Genomic DNA, 15,277 nt, shown 5'->3' on the forward strand with positions numbered 1-15,277 from the left:
CCAGTCAATCTCCTTAACTATAAGCTTTAGGGGAAATGATAGTACACTTTGCTAGTGTGTAAGGCCAAATAAATCTGGACTTTAGGTTTGAACGGTGTGCATCTGATATGTGGGCATCTGAGTGCAACCCAGGCTTTAAAAACTAGGTTCAAAAGCTGCCTCTGCTGTCACTAACCTCAACTCAGACAAATCAGCTTCACCTTTTCATCTCAGTTGCATTTGTAAACTGAAAGTGCAATCAAGTGGACAGGTCATATTTGGTTTTCTCTCCTATAAAATAGGGATAATAATAGTAACTACTCTATTGGGTTTTTATAAAGATTAAGATCACATCTGTAAATGACTATGTAAAATGCTTGGCATAATATATGGTGGTTATTATAAGAAGCATGTTACATGTTTTCTTATCTAAATTAAACTGCATAGCCATTGTAAGTATTATCCTCAGCTTAGACATATCAAGGTCTTTTCCAGCTGTGCTTTTTTTTTTTGACCAAGCCTGTGGCTTGCAGAAGTTCCAGGGCCAGGGACCGAACCCTCGCCACTGCAGTGACCCAAGACACAGCAGTGACAACACCAGATCCTTAACCCAATGAGCCACCAGGGAGCTCTTCAGCTGTTTTTTGTTTTTGTTTTTGCTTTTTAGGGCCATATTCACGGCATATGGAGGTTCCCAGGCTAGGGGTTCAATCAGAGCTACAGCTGCTGGCCACAGCCATAGCCACAGCAATGTGGGATCTGAGCTGCGTCTACAACCTACACCACAGCTCACAGCAATGCCAGATCCTTAACCCACTGAGTGAGGCCAGGGATCAAACCTGACACCTCATGGTTCCTAGTCAGATTCTTTTCTGCCGTGCCATGACAGGAACCACCCCGGCTGGTTTTTAAACAGGGCGGCACACAGCCATCCTGGAGTATCATCAAATTTGCACTGCCATCTGGTAATAGCTGGAATTTACTGAATGTCTATTGTGCGAGGTGCTTTATTAGTTACCTAATTTATTTATTTATTTGTCTTTTTAGGGCTGCACCTGCAGCATATGGAAGTTCCCAGACTAGGGGTAGAACCGAAGCTGTAGCCATCAGCCTAAACCACAGCTACAGCATTGTGGGATCTGAGCCACATCTGTGAGCCACAGCTCATGGCAATGCCAGATTCTTTAACCCACTGAGTGAGGCCAGGAATCGAACCCACGTCCTCATGGTTCCTAGTGGGGTTTGTTACCGCTGAGCCATGACAAGAACTGCATAAGTTGTCTACTAATACTCCAACCTTCTTAGGTATTATTTCCTATATTTTACTGATGAGTAAACTGAGGCTCTGACAGGGTTAAGTATCTTGCCTAAGTTTATAGCAGCTAGTGGGTTTGTACTCTTATCTGACTCAGGACTGTTTGACTCCAAAGTCCTTATTTTCTCTACTTGGCTACTCATGAATGTTGTTGTAAAGCTAACTTAATAATGTAAGAAAGGAAGAATGGAAGTTAACAAATACACATGGTTAAGAAAATAGATTAGGTAGTTCCCTGGTGGCTCAGTGGGTTAAGGATCCGGTGTTGTCACTACTGTGACTGGTTACAGCTGGTGTGGGTGTAGGTTTGATTCCTGGCCCTGAACTTCTACATGCCATGGCTCCAGCCAAAAAAATAGTAATAATAATAAAGAGAAAATAGACTAATGACTTGATATACAAGTAATTTTCTTTGAAAGCACTGAAACCAGACACTGAGTTTAATCTGTAGAGGTCTACCAATAATTTAAAACAGACCTTAAACTATTTAACTTACTATGGAAAGAAAATATACTTCAGATCAGAGAAAAATAACGAGCATTTCTGGGCTTCACCTCAATAAAAAAAAACCCATCTCATTTCCTACCTGCCCTCTGGTTCTCCTGACATCAGGTCCACTTTTCTCTCCCCACCTCCCATCCCCACCACGAACAGAAAGTGAGACTGGGAAGTTCCCACTGTGGCACCGTGGGTTAAAGAATCCAGGGTTATCATAGCTGTGGGGTAGGTTGCAGCTGTGGCTCAGTTTCAATCCCTGGCCTGGGAACTTCCACATGCTGTGGATGCAGCCGTAATATTAAAAAAAAAAAAAAAAAAAAAGGAAGTGAGACTTGGACATTAATTCTAATTTTCAGAATATATGTTTACTCAGAAGGCCCAATTTTTAAAAAACCCACAAACTTTCTCAGTCTATCAAAATAAACTTACCTAGTTTATACCAAGAATAGGCTTTAAATATGTCAAAGAAATATCACTAATTTTTATTGTATATGTAGTTTATTTATATATATAATCTTAAAACAAGATTTTAATATATAATTTGAAGTCCTAAATAATCTGGTTTTTAGGATACTTCGGTCTGAAAATAGCTGGAAATGGATGGACACCTTTTTTAGAAATTTTTTTGGCCATGTCTATGGCATGCAAAACTACCCAGTCAGGGACTGAATCTATACCATAGCACTGACCTGAGCCACAGCAATCACAATACTGGATCCTTAACTGCCAAGCCACCTAGGAACTCCTAGACACCTTTAAAAGTGCTCTCATGAAGAGCCACTGGTGGTGTGTATGCAGAAGTCACCCTATTATAATAAATGATTGTCTGTAAAAAAAGCACAAAAAAAGATTAGATGTGGATCTGTATTTGAGGATTTCTTCTAAAGTGAAAATGAGTCACAATTACTGCTTTGCTAGATATAGTTACCATTATATTGCTCTTGTTTTACTTTTTTCTTTTTGTCTTTTCAGGGCCGCACCTATAGCATATGAAAGTTCCCAGGCTAGGGGTCGGATCAGAGCTGTAGCTGCTGACCTACAACACAGCTGGCAGCAACACCAGATCTGAGCCACATCTGCAACCTACACCACAGCTCATGGTAATGCCAGATCCTTAACCCACTGAGTGAGGCCAGGGATTGAACCCACATCCTCATGGTTCGTAACCCACTGAGCCACGGCGGGAACTCCCATGACTGGTTCTTAACCCTGAAGCTTAGACCAGGGCTAAGCACTCATCAGGCATTTGTGAATGACAAAGTCACCAACAGAGCTGTGAACAGAATGAGGTCACAGGGCACAAGGCTGTCATTCTTTTCATGTTAATTACAGTAATGTCAGTCTGATACACGAGCAGTGTACATTCAGAACATGCACACCTGATAGCAGGCTGGGAAAAGAGGACAGGGACTCTGATTTAAGGGGGGAAAAACTGAGACGTTGTAACCACCCCAGCGATGTGAAGGAAACCACAGAAGACATGGACCGGATTCTGCTGTAAAAAGGAAAGGAATCACTCCCTTGGGGTTGATTCACCAGCAGTTTCAGCCCACTGTCGTCGTGCCTTTTTCAGAGTTTTAACTACTATTTAGTTTCATGGAAAAGCAGACATCTCCAAACAAAAACAGTGCTGTTCACCCAAAGAAAGAGGCCTTATCAATGTGGAACTTAATAAGGAAAAGTATTTATTTGTGCCTTGCACAATTTTCAAAAGCCATTATTTCTATTCAATTTTTGGTATTTACTAGAATGCTGGGTGCAGAGTTAACATAAGAAAAGCTTGCTGGATAAATAAATTACAGGATGAATGAAATGATTCAGGCAGTAATCTCATGAATGTTCAAATTCCATGTTGGTGACCCTTCTAGACAGCCCTGTAAGGGTTTGGGCCACAGCAGAATTCAGGACATGCCATAAATGAGCTTGCTCTCCTGCAAAGTACACCCATTTTTAAGAATGTAATGTTTACATGAGAATTTGGAGGTCACCACCCCCAAACTAGCATTTGCCAGTCTGAACTAAGGTAAGTATCAAAAACTTTAACTGCTCAGGGTTAAGTTAATCAAAACTTCCTTGTAGGTACTTTGAAAGAATAAAAATGTGTGAGGAATATCTGAAACACCTGCAGATGAATGAAACAATATAAACCACAAACTAATGATTGAACAACAGCAGAATAACAAATATGAATTTGACTCTTGGTACAGAGTGGTCCAAAAGGTTTGCTGGCATTTGTTAAACATCAGAACTGAAACAGTGACATGTATAAAAGAACAGATAAAATAGTCCAATGTGTCACCCAAGTTCTAACCCCTGCTTCCACTGGTCAGGGTATGTGGCCTTAGGAGAAGTTAGGTGGACGCGAAACTGTCTTTGCTGAGGGCTCCCCTGCCTTGACACGCTGGTCTGGCCCGCCCTCACTGCACACCCCGGAACAAGCGGTGGCGCTGAGACTTTATGACTTGCTCTCTTCTTTCTCCTCTGGCATTGTTTCCCAGATTGGCTTCCTGATGTGTTCTGGTAATTGTTCTAATTTTGTCTAAAGAGAGAAAAACAAAATTATAACGTGGATGGACTTAAGTGAACTCCTCAGCCACAAACTGGATTTATTCGTTCTGTTCCCTCAAGTCCTCTCGACTTTTCTCTTCTATCCTCTCATCTTGCTGCAGGGCTTTGACACAGAGGCAAGGAAACTCGATGGTACATGAAACACTCTCACACGTATAACCCGTCTGATCCTCAGCACTCTCCACAGAACGCCAGTTAATGTGGAACCCATGTCTAGACACCCACTGAGAGGAAGGGAGGTGTCAGAGGTGGCACCAGGAGGACGTGGGCCGCAGGGCCGCAGTGCGCTGAGCTGCCACCACCGCACAGGTTGCCCCTAACCACCGAAGCAACTGCCTCCAGGTCCTCCCCTCCACCTAGTAGCCAGACTCAAGGGGCCATGTAGCAACACAACACAGATCTCCTTCCAACAGAGGTGGGAACTCAAGCCATACCTTTGTGACTTCCATGGCAACTCCTTCAGGTAAGTTTCGCTGAATATATTCCAAGTAGACATCTGCTGTACTTCCAGTGAGATGTTCTAACTAAAATTTCAAACATGAAAGCAGTTCATGCTACACTGTTAAAGTCAAAATTTTAAGGTCTTTTTTTTGTAGTAGTAGAATCTTTTCTTCTATGAAATCGATCAGAATTTGAAAGGAAAAAAGTGTAGACCCTTGATTTGAGCTAGTTGAGGGGAGCACGGCCCCATGCCCCTTCCTCCCAAATGCCTTAAAGCCAGGGCTTCACAGAACCCAGCTGGCAAGCACAGTATCAAAACAGTATACTAAGAAGAGTTTCACAAAACACCTCAAAACAAAAGAAACAAAAGACTAAATTATAAGACAGAGTCAGTCAGATTTTCTGTGTGTTCCATGGCAAGGTGATTTTTGATTTTTCTTTTTCATTTAAGGGTAGGATAACATCTTCATTGTATTTGTATCCTTAATGCCTACAACATACTTCTCATATAAAAAGATGCAAAAGCACTTGTTTTAACAATTACCCATCTGGAGTTCCCATCGTGGTACAGCGGAAACGAATCCAACTAGGAACTCTGAGGTTGCAGGTTTGATCCCTGGCTCAGCGGGTTAAGGATCTGGCATTGTCATGAGCTGTGGTGTAGGTTGCAGACGTGGTGGATCCTGCGTTGCTGTGGTGTAGGCCGGCAGCTCCGATTAGACCCCTAGCTTGGGAACCTCCATATGCCGCGGGTGCGGCCCTAAAAAGACAAAAGGCAAAAAAATAAAATAAAATTTACCAGTGTTAACACTTACCAATCATCTACTATGTGACCAAGTGTTTAAGTGCTTCAGATAAATATCTCATTTAATCCTCACACTAGCCGTACCAGACAGAGACTATTATCATTTCCACTCTCTGGGGGAGGAGGGGGGGCACAAGTCACACAGCAGGAGACGCCAGTACCTGGACTTAGCTGTGTGACTCCAGAGCCCTAGTTTTCCTTAACTGCAAGGCTATGAGGAAATGGGTAGCTGCCCAAATGAATGATAACCAATGAATAAAAACCTTAATGCGCCCATCACAGGCATGGAAATCCAGCGAGCAGTGAAAAGACCTGCTAGAGCTGAGTGAAAACTTAGCCAGAATTTTCCAAATATAAGCAACACTTATTCCAATGCTAGCTTGAGTGTATAAAAATTAGTCGCCCTAGTCTGTATTACTGAGTTAAAGTATGAACTACTCTGAAGGATGGCTTTACTTGAGTTTGATTTTCCTCTCATGCTGCTTCCATGACAAACAGACATTTACCCTTTCCACACTATCAGGCGTGGGCCGACGGATTGGAAGTCCACTCAGCCAGGGTTAAAGGCAAGTTATGATGCTAGTGCTAGTGTGACATTTGGGGCATTTAAAAAATGCCTGAGACAAACTTACCTCTAAACATCTATAAAGGGTTCTCATTTCATACTGAACTCTGTGCTTCTTGAAAATATGCACTGATTTGAGAAGAGTAAATCGCTCTATTTTCCTTGGAGGCTCATGTCTGGAAAATTAATGGGCAAAGCAACATACTTAAGCTAAGTGATGTTCAAACCTGAGTCACTGATATCAAAGCATGATTCCGCAATTTTGTAGGTCAGGCTCACGCTCAATTATAGGCATTAACTACCATTAACGACTTCCATTTGTCAAGACTCTCATCTCTAACAACTCCTGTCATGAAGCTCAGGCCAAAATAAACCTGCAGACAGCAACAGGACCATCTGCCATAGATCTAAAAACAAGCCTTGGCATGCAAGTGAATGCACACATGCACACACACAAACACGTGCACGCATCACCAGTTTTCACACCCTTGAGGTCCCACAATGACCAAATACATGAACTGTGAGGAGCAGCACCGTGTGTTGACACAGTTGTAATGCTCTGCCATGTGTGATAATCACACAACTATTGTCTGTTACGGGAAATGTGTGGGTTCCTTCAGCTCTGTTAGAAGGCAGGGGTGGCGAAGCCCCAAAGGGGCCTTGTTCAACATCAGAAGGAGCTGCAGCTGTACTGGACCCTGCAGTGACGTCAAGGCTCGCCTTGCTCATGCACAAAAGTTCTAGGTGAGTGGTGTTTCTTAAGGCGGTTCTGACAATGGCTATAATAGCAAAGACCATTGATTCCAACAGGCCCAAAAGGTCTGCCTCCCTGCCCCATGGCGATCCAGACACGAGGGCTTCTGGGCCTCCTTATGTCTCCACAATTTCTAGAGAAAGGATTCCCTCATTTTCCTTGTTCACCCATCCTAGCATTTAAAAATGCCGGTAGGAGTTCCTGTTGTGGCTCAGTGGTTAACGAATCCAACTAGGAACCATGAGGTTGCGGGTTCGATCCCTGGCCTTGATCAGTGGGTTAACGACCCAGTGTTGCTGTGAGCTGTGGTGTAGGTTGCTGATTTGGCTCGGATCCCATGTTGCTGTGGCTGTGGCGTAGGCCAGCAGCTACAGCTCCGATTAGACCCCTAGCCTGGGAACCTCCATATGCCGCAGGAGCGGCCCTAGAAAAGGCAGAAAGACAAAAAATAAAAATAAAAAAATAAATAAAATAAAAATGCTGGTAGACAAGAAGGAATGATCCTGCTTGGGGTAACATCACAATTCTAAATGCTCCCCATGATGAGGCTGTGTCCTACTTTGAGAGCTCAGACCTAGCTGGGTCTGGCACCATTTTCCTGCTTGATTGTGTTACGGCAGCTGAAAGATCAGATTAAGAAAGTCCATACTTACACCTTAATAGAGATGCCAAGTTCTTTAGCAGCAAGCACGGCAAAGTATTCATAACTGTCCAAAACAGCCTTATCATGGCCTTTTACTAAAACTGACAGGCGCTTATATAATGTGTCTGGTTCATCAGAAATGGTTATCTACAATTTCAAAAATCAAAAAGAAAAGTTTTGATCACAGTTCCTCTAATATTTATAACTGGAAAACTTAACTAAAATACAGGTTGAATCAAAAGGATTTTCAAGCAACCTACAAAATCACCAATGGAACCTTCGAGTTTACTAGTTATTGAACCCCAAATTCACCACGGGAAAGGACTTTGGGGTCTGTTAATAAAAGTAGCCTGGTCAGCAGACCTGGGCTGAGAATTAATCTGCCACTTCGAGCTGAGTGACACTGGACAAGTCATCTAATCTCATGGCACTTTAGTTTTCTTCTATATAAACAGGACAGTACCCGCGCTACAGCTCACAATACTTCTCTCTGGAACAAATAAGAAAGCAGGGACATAAGTGTTTATAAATTATAAGGCACTGTTAAACAAGGGCGAGCCACTGCTATTCATAGTCTTCTCATTAGATTGTGTCCGCGTTTATTTTGCCTGCCCTAATAAAATTACTCATTTCTCATTAAAATGTTATGACACTGACTGTAAATATAACTTCTACTTCTTCCACCCTATAACTTAAAGATCTTAGAAATAATGGGTTTGACATTTCTGACTTTATTCCAAGAGGTGAATTATCTTCGCTTCATTCATCCAGCAAACCAGTAAACCAGTAATTTATATTACTAATCCAATGATTCAGGGTTAAATTACTTTGTCCCTGAAAGAAGATCTACTTACTGACTAGGAAGCTAGACATTCATTCTCAAGCTCTCCAAAGAGACAGAATATACTGATATTCTATCTGCTGAGGGACAAGGGAGGAGGAATATAGCCCAAAGAGTGATCTGGTTGGTTTCTACAGGGTTTTAAAGATATTCTGAATGTTACAAATGTTAAAAATCAAAAGACTCTGCATAAAAAAAAAAAAAATCTGAATTTCAGAGTTCCCAATGTGGCACAGCAGCAATGAATCCGACTAGGAACCATGAGGTTTCGGGTTTGATCCCTGGTCTCGCTCAGTGAGTTAAGGATCCAGCGTTGCTGTGAGCTGTGGTGTAGGTCGCAGACATGGCTCGGATCTGCTGTTGCTGTGGCTGTAACATAGGCTGGCAGCTGCTGTAGCTCCGATTCCACCCCCTAGCCTGGGAACCTCCACATGCCATGGTGCAGCCCTAAAAAGCAAAAAAATAAAATAAAATAAAATAAAAATCTGAATTTCATTTAGTGTGGAAAATTTTGACAATCTGACATTATTGCCTGATTTCCCACATGTCAACAAGTGGCTAGTGTAGCAGCTGTCTTGCTTATAAAGGGCAAGCCTGTCACTGTCATCCTGTCACCTTTTCTTACAGGCCTGGCTCACACAGGCGTCTGAGCTGGAGACCTCATGGAAATATGTCCAGTATCTACCAAGTGCAAACATTGAACCAGCAGTCCTTTAGGTGGAACCCAATTCCACTCTGGTGTGCACATGCACAGACATATATATACAGACAAAGGTCTAGAAGGATTTGTACAAAACTATGAAAGGGAATTACTTTTGTGGGGTGGAACTGGAAGCATTTGGAACTTGTAAGGAATTTTTTAAACTACAATTAACATGAAAGCTGGGCTGGTGGAATCATGGTTTTCACTCAAAGGAAACAAGGTTACACAGCTGCTCCTGGATTTTCCCAACTTGTGATGATGCTCTTTCTCCCTGTGAACAAGAAAGCACTATCCAGGTCCAGGCTCGGTATCTTAAAATGAAAACAAAGACTGGAAGGCTACCAGAAAAAAATGTTTCTGTAACATGATAACCAAGTATTTGGCATCATTAAGTATGACAACTGTCCACTCTATGCTGAGCTAAAAGCAAAAGGCTGCTCACTCCCACAGTTATTTGGGATAAGTAATCGATTCAATTAACACTTACCCTGATAGCCTGACAGAGACTGGCAGCACTCAGGGACATCAGAACACTCTCCTCAGGTGCCCCGTGCACCAGTATTCCAGAACATTTTTTAATTCATCAAGTGTTTGGAAAACAGCTCCAAATAGAATAATGATGCAAATTCACTGCTTATGTAGCTTCCCATGTCAAGAAATACAGAGTACCTACCTCAGGCTTGGTCATATCCTTGGGAACATCAACGTGTAGGTTTGAAAACTGTACCCACTTCATAGTGGTGCTGCTACATGCGGAAACAAAGAGAAACCTAAGTAAAACAGCACTAAGACTCCGTTTTCTTATTCAATTTCACACATCCAATTATATACTTACAGAAGAAAGCCACCATTTTTGGCCGTACTGCTCCTGGAACTGCTTACAGAAAAATTTCTTGAACCCTTAAAAAAAGGGGGATGCGTATTAGAATTAAAGTCAACCCCCAAAAGATTCACGGTTTCCATTAAAAACAAAAAGATGGGGAGTTCCCGTCGTGGCACAGTGGTTAACGAATCCGACTAGGAACCATGAGGTTGCGGGTTCGGTCCCTGCCCTTGCTCAGTGGGTTAACGATCTGGTGTTGCTGTGAGCTGTGGTGTAGGTTGCAGACACGGCTCGGATCCCGCGTTGCTGTGGCTCTGGCGTAGGCTGGCAGCTACAGCTCCGATTAGACCCCTAGCCTGGGAACCTCCATATGCCGCAGGAGCGGCCCTAGAAAAGGCAGAAAGACAAAAAAAAAAAAAAAAAAAAAAGATGCCAAAGATGCTTCAAATAACAGGCTATCTCATTATTTCAGATATTGGGGTAACTAAAATGTCAAATTAGCTTTTCTTTTTCTCTTCCTTTTTTGGCGGTCCTGTGGCATATGGAGTTCCTGGGCCAGAGATCAAATCCAAGCTGCAGTTGTGACTTACACCACAGCTGTGGCCATGCTGGATCCTTAACCTACTGTGCTAGGCCAAGTATCAAACCTGAGTCCCAGCGTTCCAGAGATGCTGCCGATCCCATTGCACCACAGCAGGAACTCCTAGACTTCACTTTTAAAAAGGAGGTGTAGAGTTAATAATCAAAAAGGATTCTCAAAATACTAGAGACTCTTTATCATTTATCTTTTTTTTTTTTTTTTTTTAAGGGCCTCAGGTGCAGCACATGGAAGTTCCCAGGCTAGGGTTCAAACTGGACCTACACCTGCCAGCCTACACCACAGCCACAGCAACACCAGATCTGAGCCATGTCTGTGACCTACACTGCAGTTCACAACAATGCAGGATCCTTAACTCACAGAAGGAGGCTACGGAGGGAACCAGCATCCTCATGGATACTAGTTGGGTTCGTTTCTACTGAGCCATAATGGGAACTCTGAAACTATCTTTTAAAGCTCAGGAATAAGAACTTAAAAAAAAAAAAAAATCCTCACATTAAAAGAACAGCTATGAGCTAAATGTGCAGACATGAAGGAAAAAAAGTGTGACTTCATTTGCCCATTATTTTTTACAGATTAAATGTTTTTCAATATAATACTTATTTACATATTTTTAAGCATTAAAATTGTCTTTATAATTTAGTTTATGACTCAGAGTTGGGAGATTTTTTTTTTTCATTTTCTAACGCTTTATTGAAGTATAATTGGCTTACAATTTTGTGACAGTTTCTGCTGTACAAGTGACTCAGCTACACATGTACACACATCCACTCTCCTTCAGATCCTTTCCCATAGGTCATCACAGAATACTGGGCAGAGTTCCCTACACTACACAGCAAGTCCCTGCTGGCCAGTCAAAGAGTCGGAAAGATTTTGAAATCAAATCTATGGTTACCAAAGGGGAAACATGGAGAAGAGGGATGAATTAGAAGTTTTGGATTAATATATACACCCTACCATATGTTAAATAATCATCAAGGACCTACGGTAGAGCACAGGGAAATCATTCTTTAAAAAAAACTTTAAAAAAGAGTTGGAATAAGAATTTGAAGGTATCCTTCCTTTTGAAGATTTCCCAGCATATGCATGTCTTGGTTTGGCTGGGATAACTAGGTTATAAATAAATTGAGACACATACCAGAATTTACACTCATGTTTTATCACTGCTGTTCCTCATAGTGCAACAATCCAGCCTTTCTAAATCTTTTATTGTCAGCTCCCCCTGGTGGAACAAAACCTATAGTTGTAGGAAACCTATAGTTCCATATATTACTTGTAATTTGCCACTGAGATTTAAAAGTGTAACCTGAGGAGTTCCCTTCGTGGCTCAGCAGTTAACGAACCCAACTAGGATCCATGAGGATGTGGGTTCAATCTCTGGCTTTGCTCAGTGGGCTAAGGATCCAGCGTTGCCGTGAGCTGTGGTGTATGTAGGACGCAGACGTGGCACTGATTCAACCCCTAGCCTGGGAACCTCCATATGCCATGAGTGCAGTCCTAAAAGGCAAAAAAATAAAATAAAAATAAAAGTGTAAACTGGAAAAGCTCAATAGGATCCTTTTCCTCCTTTCTTTCTCTCTTTTTCTTTCTTTCTTTTTTGGCTGCGCCTACAGCATGTGCAATTCCCTCACCAGGGATCCAACCCACGCCACGGTAGTAACCCAGGCTGCTGCAGTGAAAACACCAGATTCTTAACCCACTGTGTCACAAAAGCTCTCCCAGAATCCTTAAATATACTTTGAGGATGAGAATAACAGTTTACTACAAATGAAACTTAAAACAGCTGAGGGTCACCTAAGTATGTTTTTAAAAGTCTATTCTTAGCTTATTGTCCTTCCTCTCTTCTTTACTTGAGATGGACGCAAATTGAAACTTTCACAATCGCCCCTGGATCAAGGGGGAAAAATAAAGAAAGGAATTCAAACACAATACAAGGCAGTAAAAGAAAACTCCTTTCCCACATTTATGCCAGTGGCCACCCCAATAATCCGGTTCTGCAGAAGGACCTCAGGTCTAAGGAATACAACACTTCCCAGGCATCTTCTCCGGGTATAAACCCCTGCTTTAAAAAGTTGAAGCCTAATGTGCTGTTCAACCTACAAATGAATCTTAGGAAGTTCTTAAGTTTTCTTTCTTTTTTGTCTTTCTAGGGCCGAACCTAAGGCATATGGAATTTTCCAGGCTGGGGGTCGAATGGGAGCTGTAACTGCCAGCCTACCTCACAGCCACAGCAACGCCAGATCCGAGCTGTGTCAGGATCTACACCACAGCTCACGGCAACACTGAAGCCTTAACCTACTGTGCAGGGTCAGGGATCAAACCCACGTCCTCATGGATACTAATCGGGTTTGTTACAGCTAAGCCACAACAGGGACTCCCTCCTTTTTTTTTTTTTTTGAAGGCGTAAGCTGTAGTCTGGTAACTGTGTCTTAAAAATAGCTCAAAATTTCAATCTCTAACACCACCTGCCTTTTCTTAAAAACACTGGTTCTTAAATTCTGGTCCGAGGACATTTTCACTGTGGGCTGGAGAGATTAAACTTACTTCCATAATAATAGTAAGACGTTATTTGCAACTTTGCCATTCTGTCACCAGTGTGCAGTGAAGTTTTCCAGACACTGTGGTATAGCAACAGACTGCAGAAGCTGCTGTGAAACCCCAGCTGTCTTCTATTAAGCCAAAATCAGAGATGTGCAAAAACATCTCTTCTCACTAAATTTGTTTCGGAAAATCTAGTTGTACCCCATACAAAGATTAATTACGTTAACATGTAATGAGTTTATTAGTGTTATTTTAATTTTTTACTTTTCTTTTTAGGGCTGCAGGTGCAGCATACGGAAATTCCCAGGCTAGGGATTGAATGGGAGCTGCAGCTGAGGGCCTACACCACAGCCACAGCAAAGCGGGATCCGAGCCCCGTCTGCGACCTACACTGCAGCTCATGGTAACGCTGGATCCTTAACCCACTGAGCGAAGCCAGGAATCCAACCCGCGTCCTCATGGATGCTAGTAGGGTTCCATACTGCTGCGCCACAATGGGAACTCCCAGCGCTATTTTTAAAGGAAAACGCATTTTAAAGATTCTTGGTTGTAATTTCCAGTAAGCTAAACATTCACAGCTAAAACCCACAAAAATAAAAGCTCTCTGGAGTCCTCAACCATTTTTAGAGTGTAAAGGGGTGCTAAGGCTAACTTGAGAACTGATGCTAAAGGTTTTGTTTCTTTCTCCAAAGAACCGAGCAGAGGTTATCCAACCAACTCCTCTGACTTCAGCGACTCTCATCTAAGTCTCAGAAACCCGGCTATCAGCAAGGTATCTCAGTCTGGTTCCGCGGGAAGCGTCAAAGGTCTCATGCCACCTCATTTCAGAGAGATGAAACTTCCTGCCTGTTCTGAGCCTCGGTTTATTTCGCAAATGTGAAAGGCCGGGTCTGGAACTTTCGCTGTCCTATATTCTTTACAGCTTTGACACTCTGATTCTTCCTGTTGCCCTGACTCATTACGTTTTATCCTATGAAAAGAAACTCGACAAAACATCAGCCCTTTTCTCGCTCCTTCCCTGCAAACAACGGGCTGAGATAAGGAATAAATATCGCGGAGGGCTCCAGATTGGCAGAACGACACGCGACGGCCAGACATAGAGGCAACTGTATCCGTAAGTCCGCCTAATACCCTCAGCGCGCCCGGTACCTGCCAGAGACGCCGGGCCAGCGCCCCAAACGCCGTTCGCGCCGCCATCTTGCCGCCCCAGCTTCCCGGGATCGCTTCCGGGGTCACAGAGCCATCCTCTGACCATAGAGTTCCGCAAAAGGAAAGAGTGTATCCCTGTGTTCCGGCTCAGGAACAACCATAGAGACGTGATCCTACGCTCTCTGAGGGTGGGACTGTGAATACAGCCAGCTTCCTTCCGGTCGCAGCCGGGCCGGTAAAGCTTCAGCTGGTACCTGGAGGGATACTGAATTCCGCCAGCGTTTCCCTCTTCAAATTACGGTTCCTGTTTTGTTGGAGGCAAACATAACAAATACATGCTTGGAAAAAAAGTATATATTGATGTCATGTCAGCTGATATATTGACAATGTTATCTCTGAGTTAGTGGATTAATGGTTGATTTATTTTCCCGTTATGACGCAGCGAAGCGCTTGTGTACCCGTGGCCCGCAGAAAGCCAAAGTGACAGCGGGAGTTCGCTCCAAAGTAAGGATTTATTGCAGGGCGCCAAGCAAGGGAGTGGGAGACAAGCCTTAGATGTACTCCAACTTGGTCTTTGAGTTAGGTGGGTTTTGTTTTGTTTTGTTTTAAGAGGAAGAGCAAAACAGCTGGGATTAGTCATTGTCTTGTGACATTTCTGAATTGTAGAGTCAAGAGTCATGATGTCACTGGTTTAACGATTCCCTGGCCAGGTGGTCCAAAGCTCCTGGTCTCTTAGCTCATTTTGCCCTGGAGGAACGACCTGAGGTTGTACTTAAGTGATGATGTCTGTAATAGCCATAGTCTTGGCAGGTTATCCAGGGGCCCTTCCGGAACCGGATTACGTCTTTCAATTGTGACATTCACAATTGGCTGGTCTCTCTTAGCCAGAGGAGTTTTCCCATAGCTCTGCAACTCTATTGCGGCTTCTTCCAGGGCTCTTCAGCCCGTCTCTGCCTTGAGTAGCTTCAGCTGGGTGACAGTTCTGCAGCTGTCAATGATGGTGACATTACAGCTTGAGAACAATCTTACGTGTGTTATCTAATCTGATCCTCAC

General features: G+C 43.0%; 1 protein-coding gene across 4 annotated transcripts; it reads right to left on the minus strand.

Annotated features, from left to right (window-relative positions):
• Nucleotides 3,455-14,357, minus strand: MRPS10 (mitochondrial ribosomal protein S10). Of its 4 annotated transcripts, none has more exons than XM_005665997.3 (7): nucleotides 14,224-14,357; nucleotides 9,948-10,012; nucleotides 9,786-9,855; nucleotides 7,579-7,715; nucleotides 6,239-6,347; nucleotides 4,795-4,884; nucleotides 3,455-4,331 (listed from the first exon to the last, which is right to left on the minus strand). In XM_005665997.3, the coding sequence occupies exons 1-7, from the start codon at nucleotides 14,269-14,271 to the stop codon at nucleotides 4,248-4,250; spliced, it is 603 nt and encodes a 200-aa protein (XP_005666054.2). In that variant the 5' UTR covers nucleotides 14,272-14,357; the 3' UTR covers nucleotides 3,455-4,247. The 4 variants fall into 4 exon arrangements, with proteins under 4 accessions (XP_005666054.2, XP_003482233.2, XP_005666053.2 ...); XM_003482185.4 differs by having other exon boundaries at nucleotides 9,786-9,858; nucleotides 14,224-14,356; XM_005665996.3 differs by having other exon boundaries at nucleotides 14,228-14,344.

Source organism: Sus scrofa, chromosome 7 (genome assembly GCF_000003025.6).
Source record: "Sus scrofa isolate TJ Tabasco breed Duroc chromosome 7, Sscrofa11.1, whole genome shotgun sequence".
NCBI lineage: Eukaryota > Metazoa > Chordata > Mammalia > Artiodactyla > Suidae > Sus > Sus scrofa.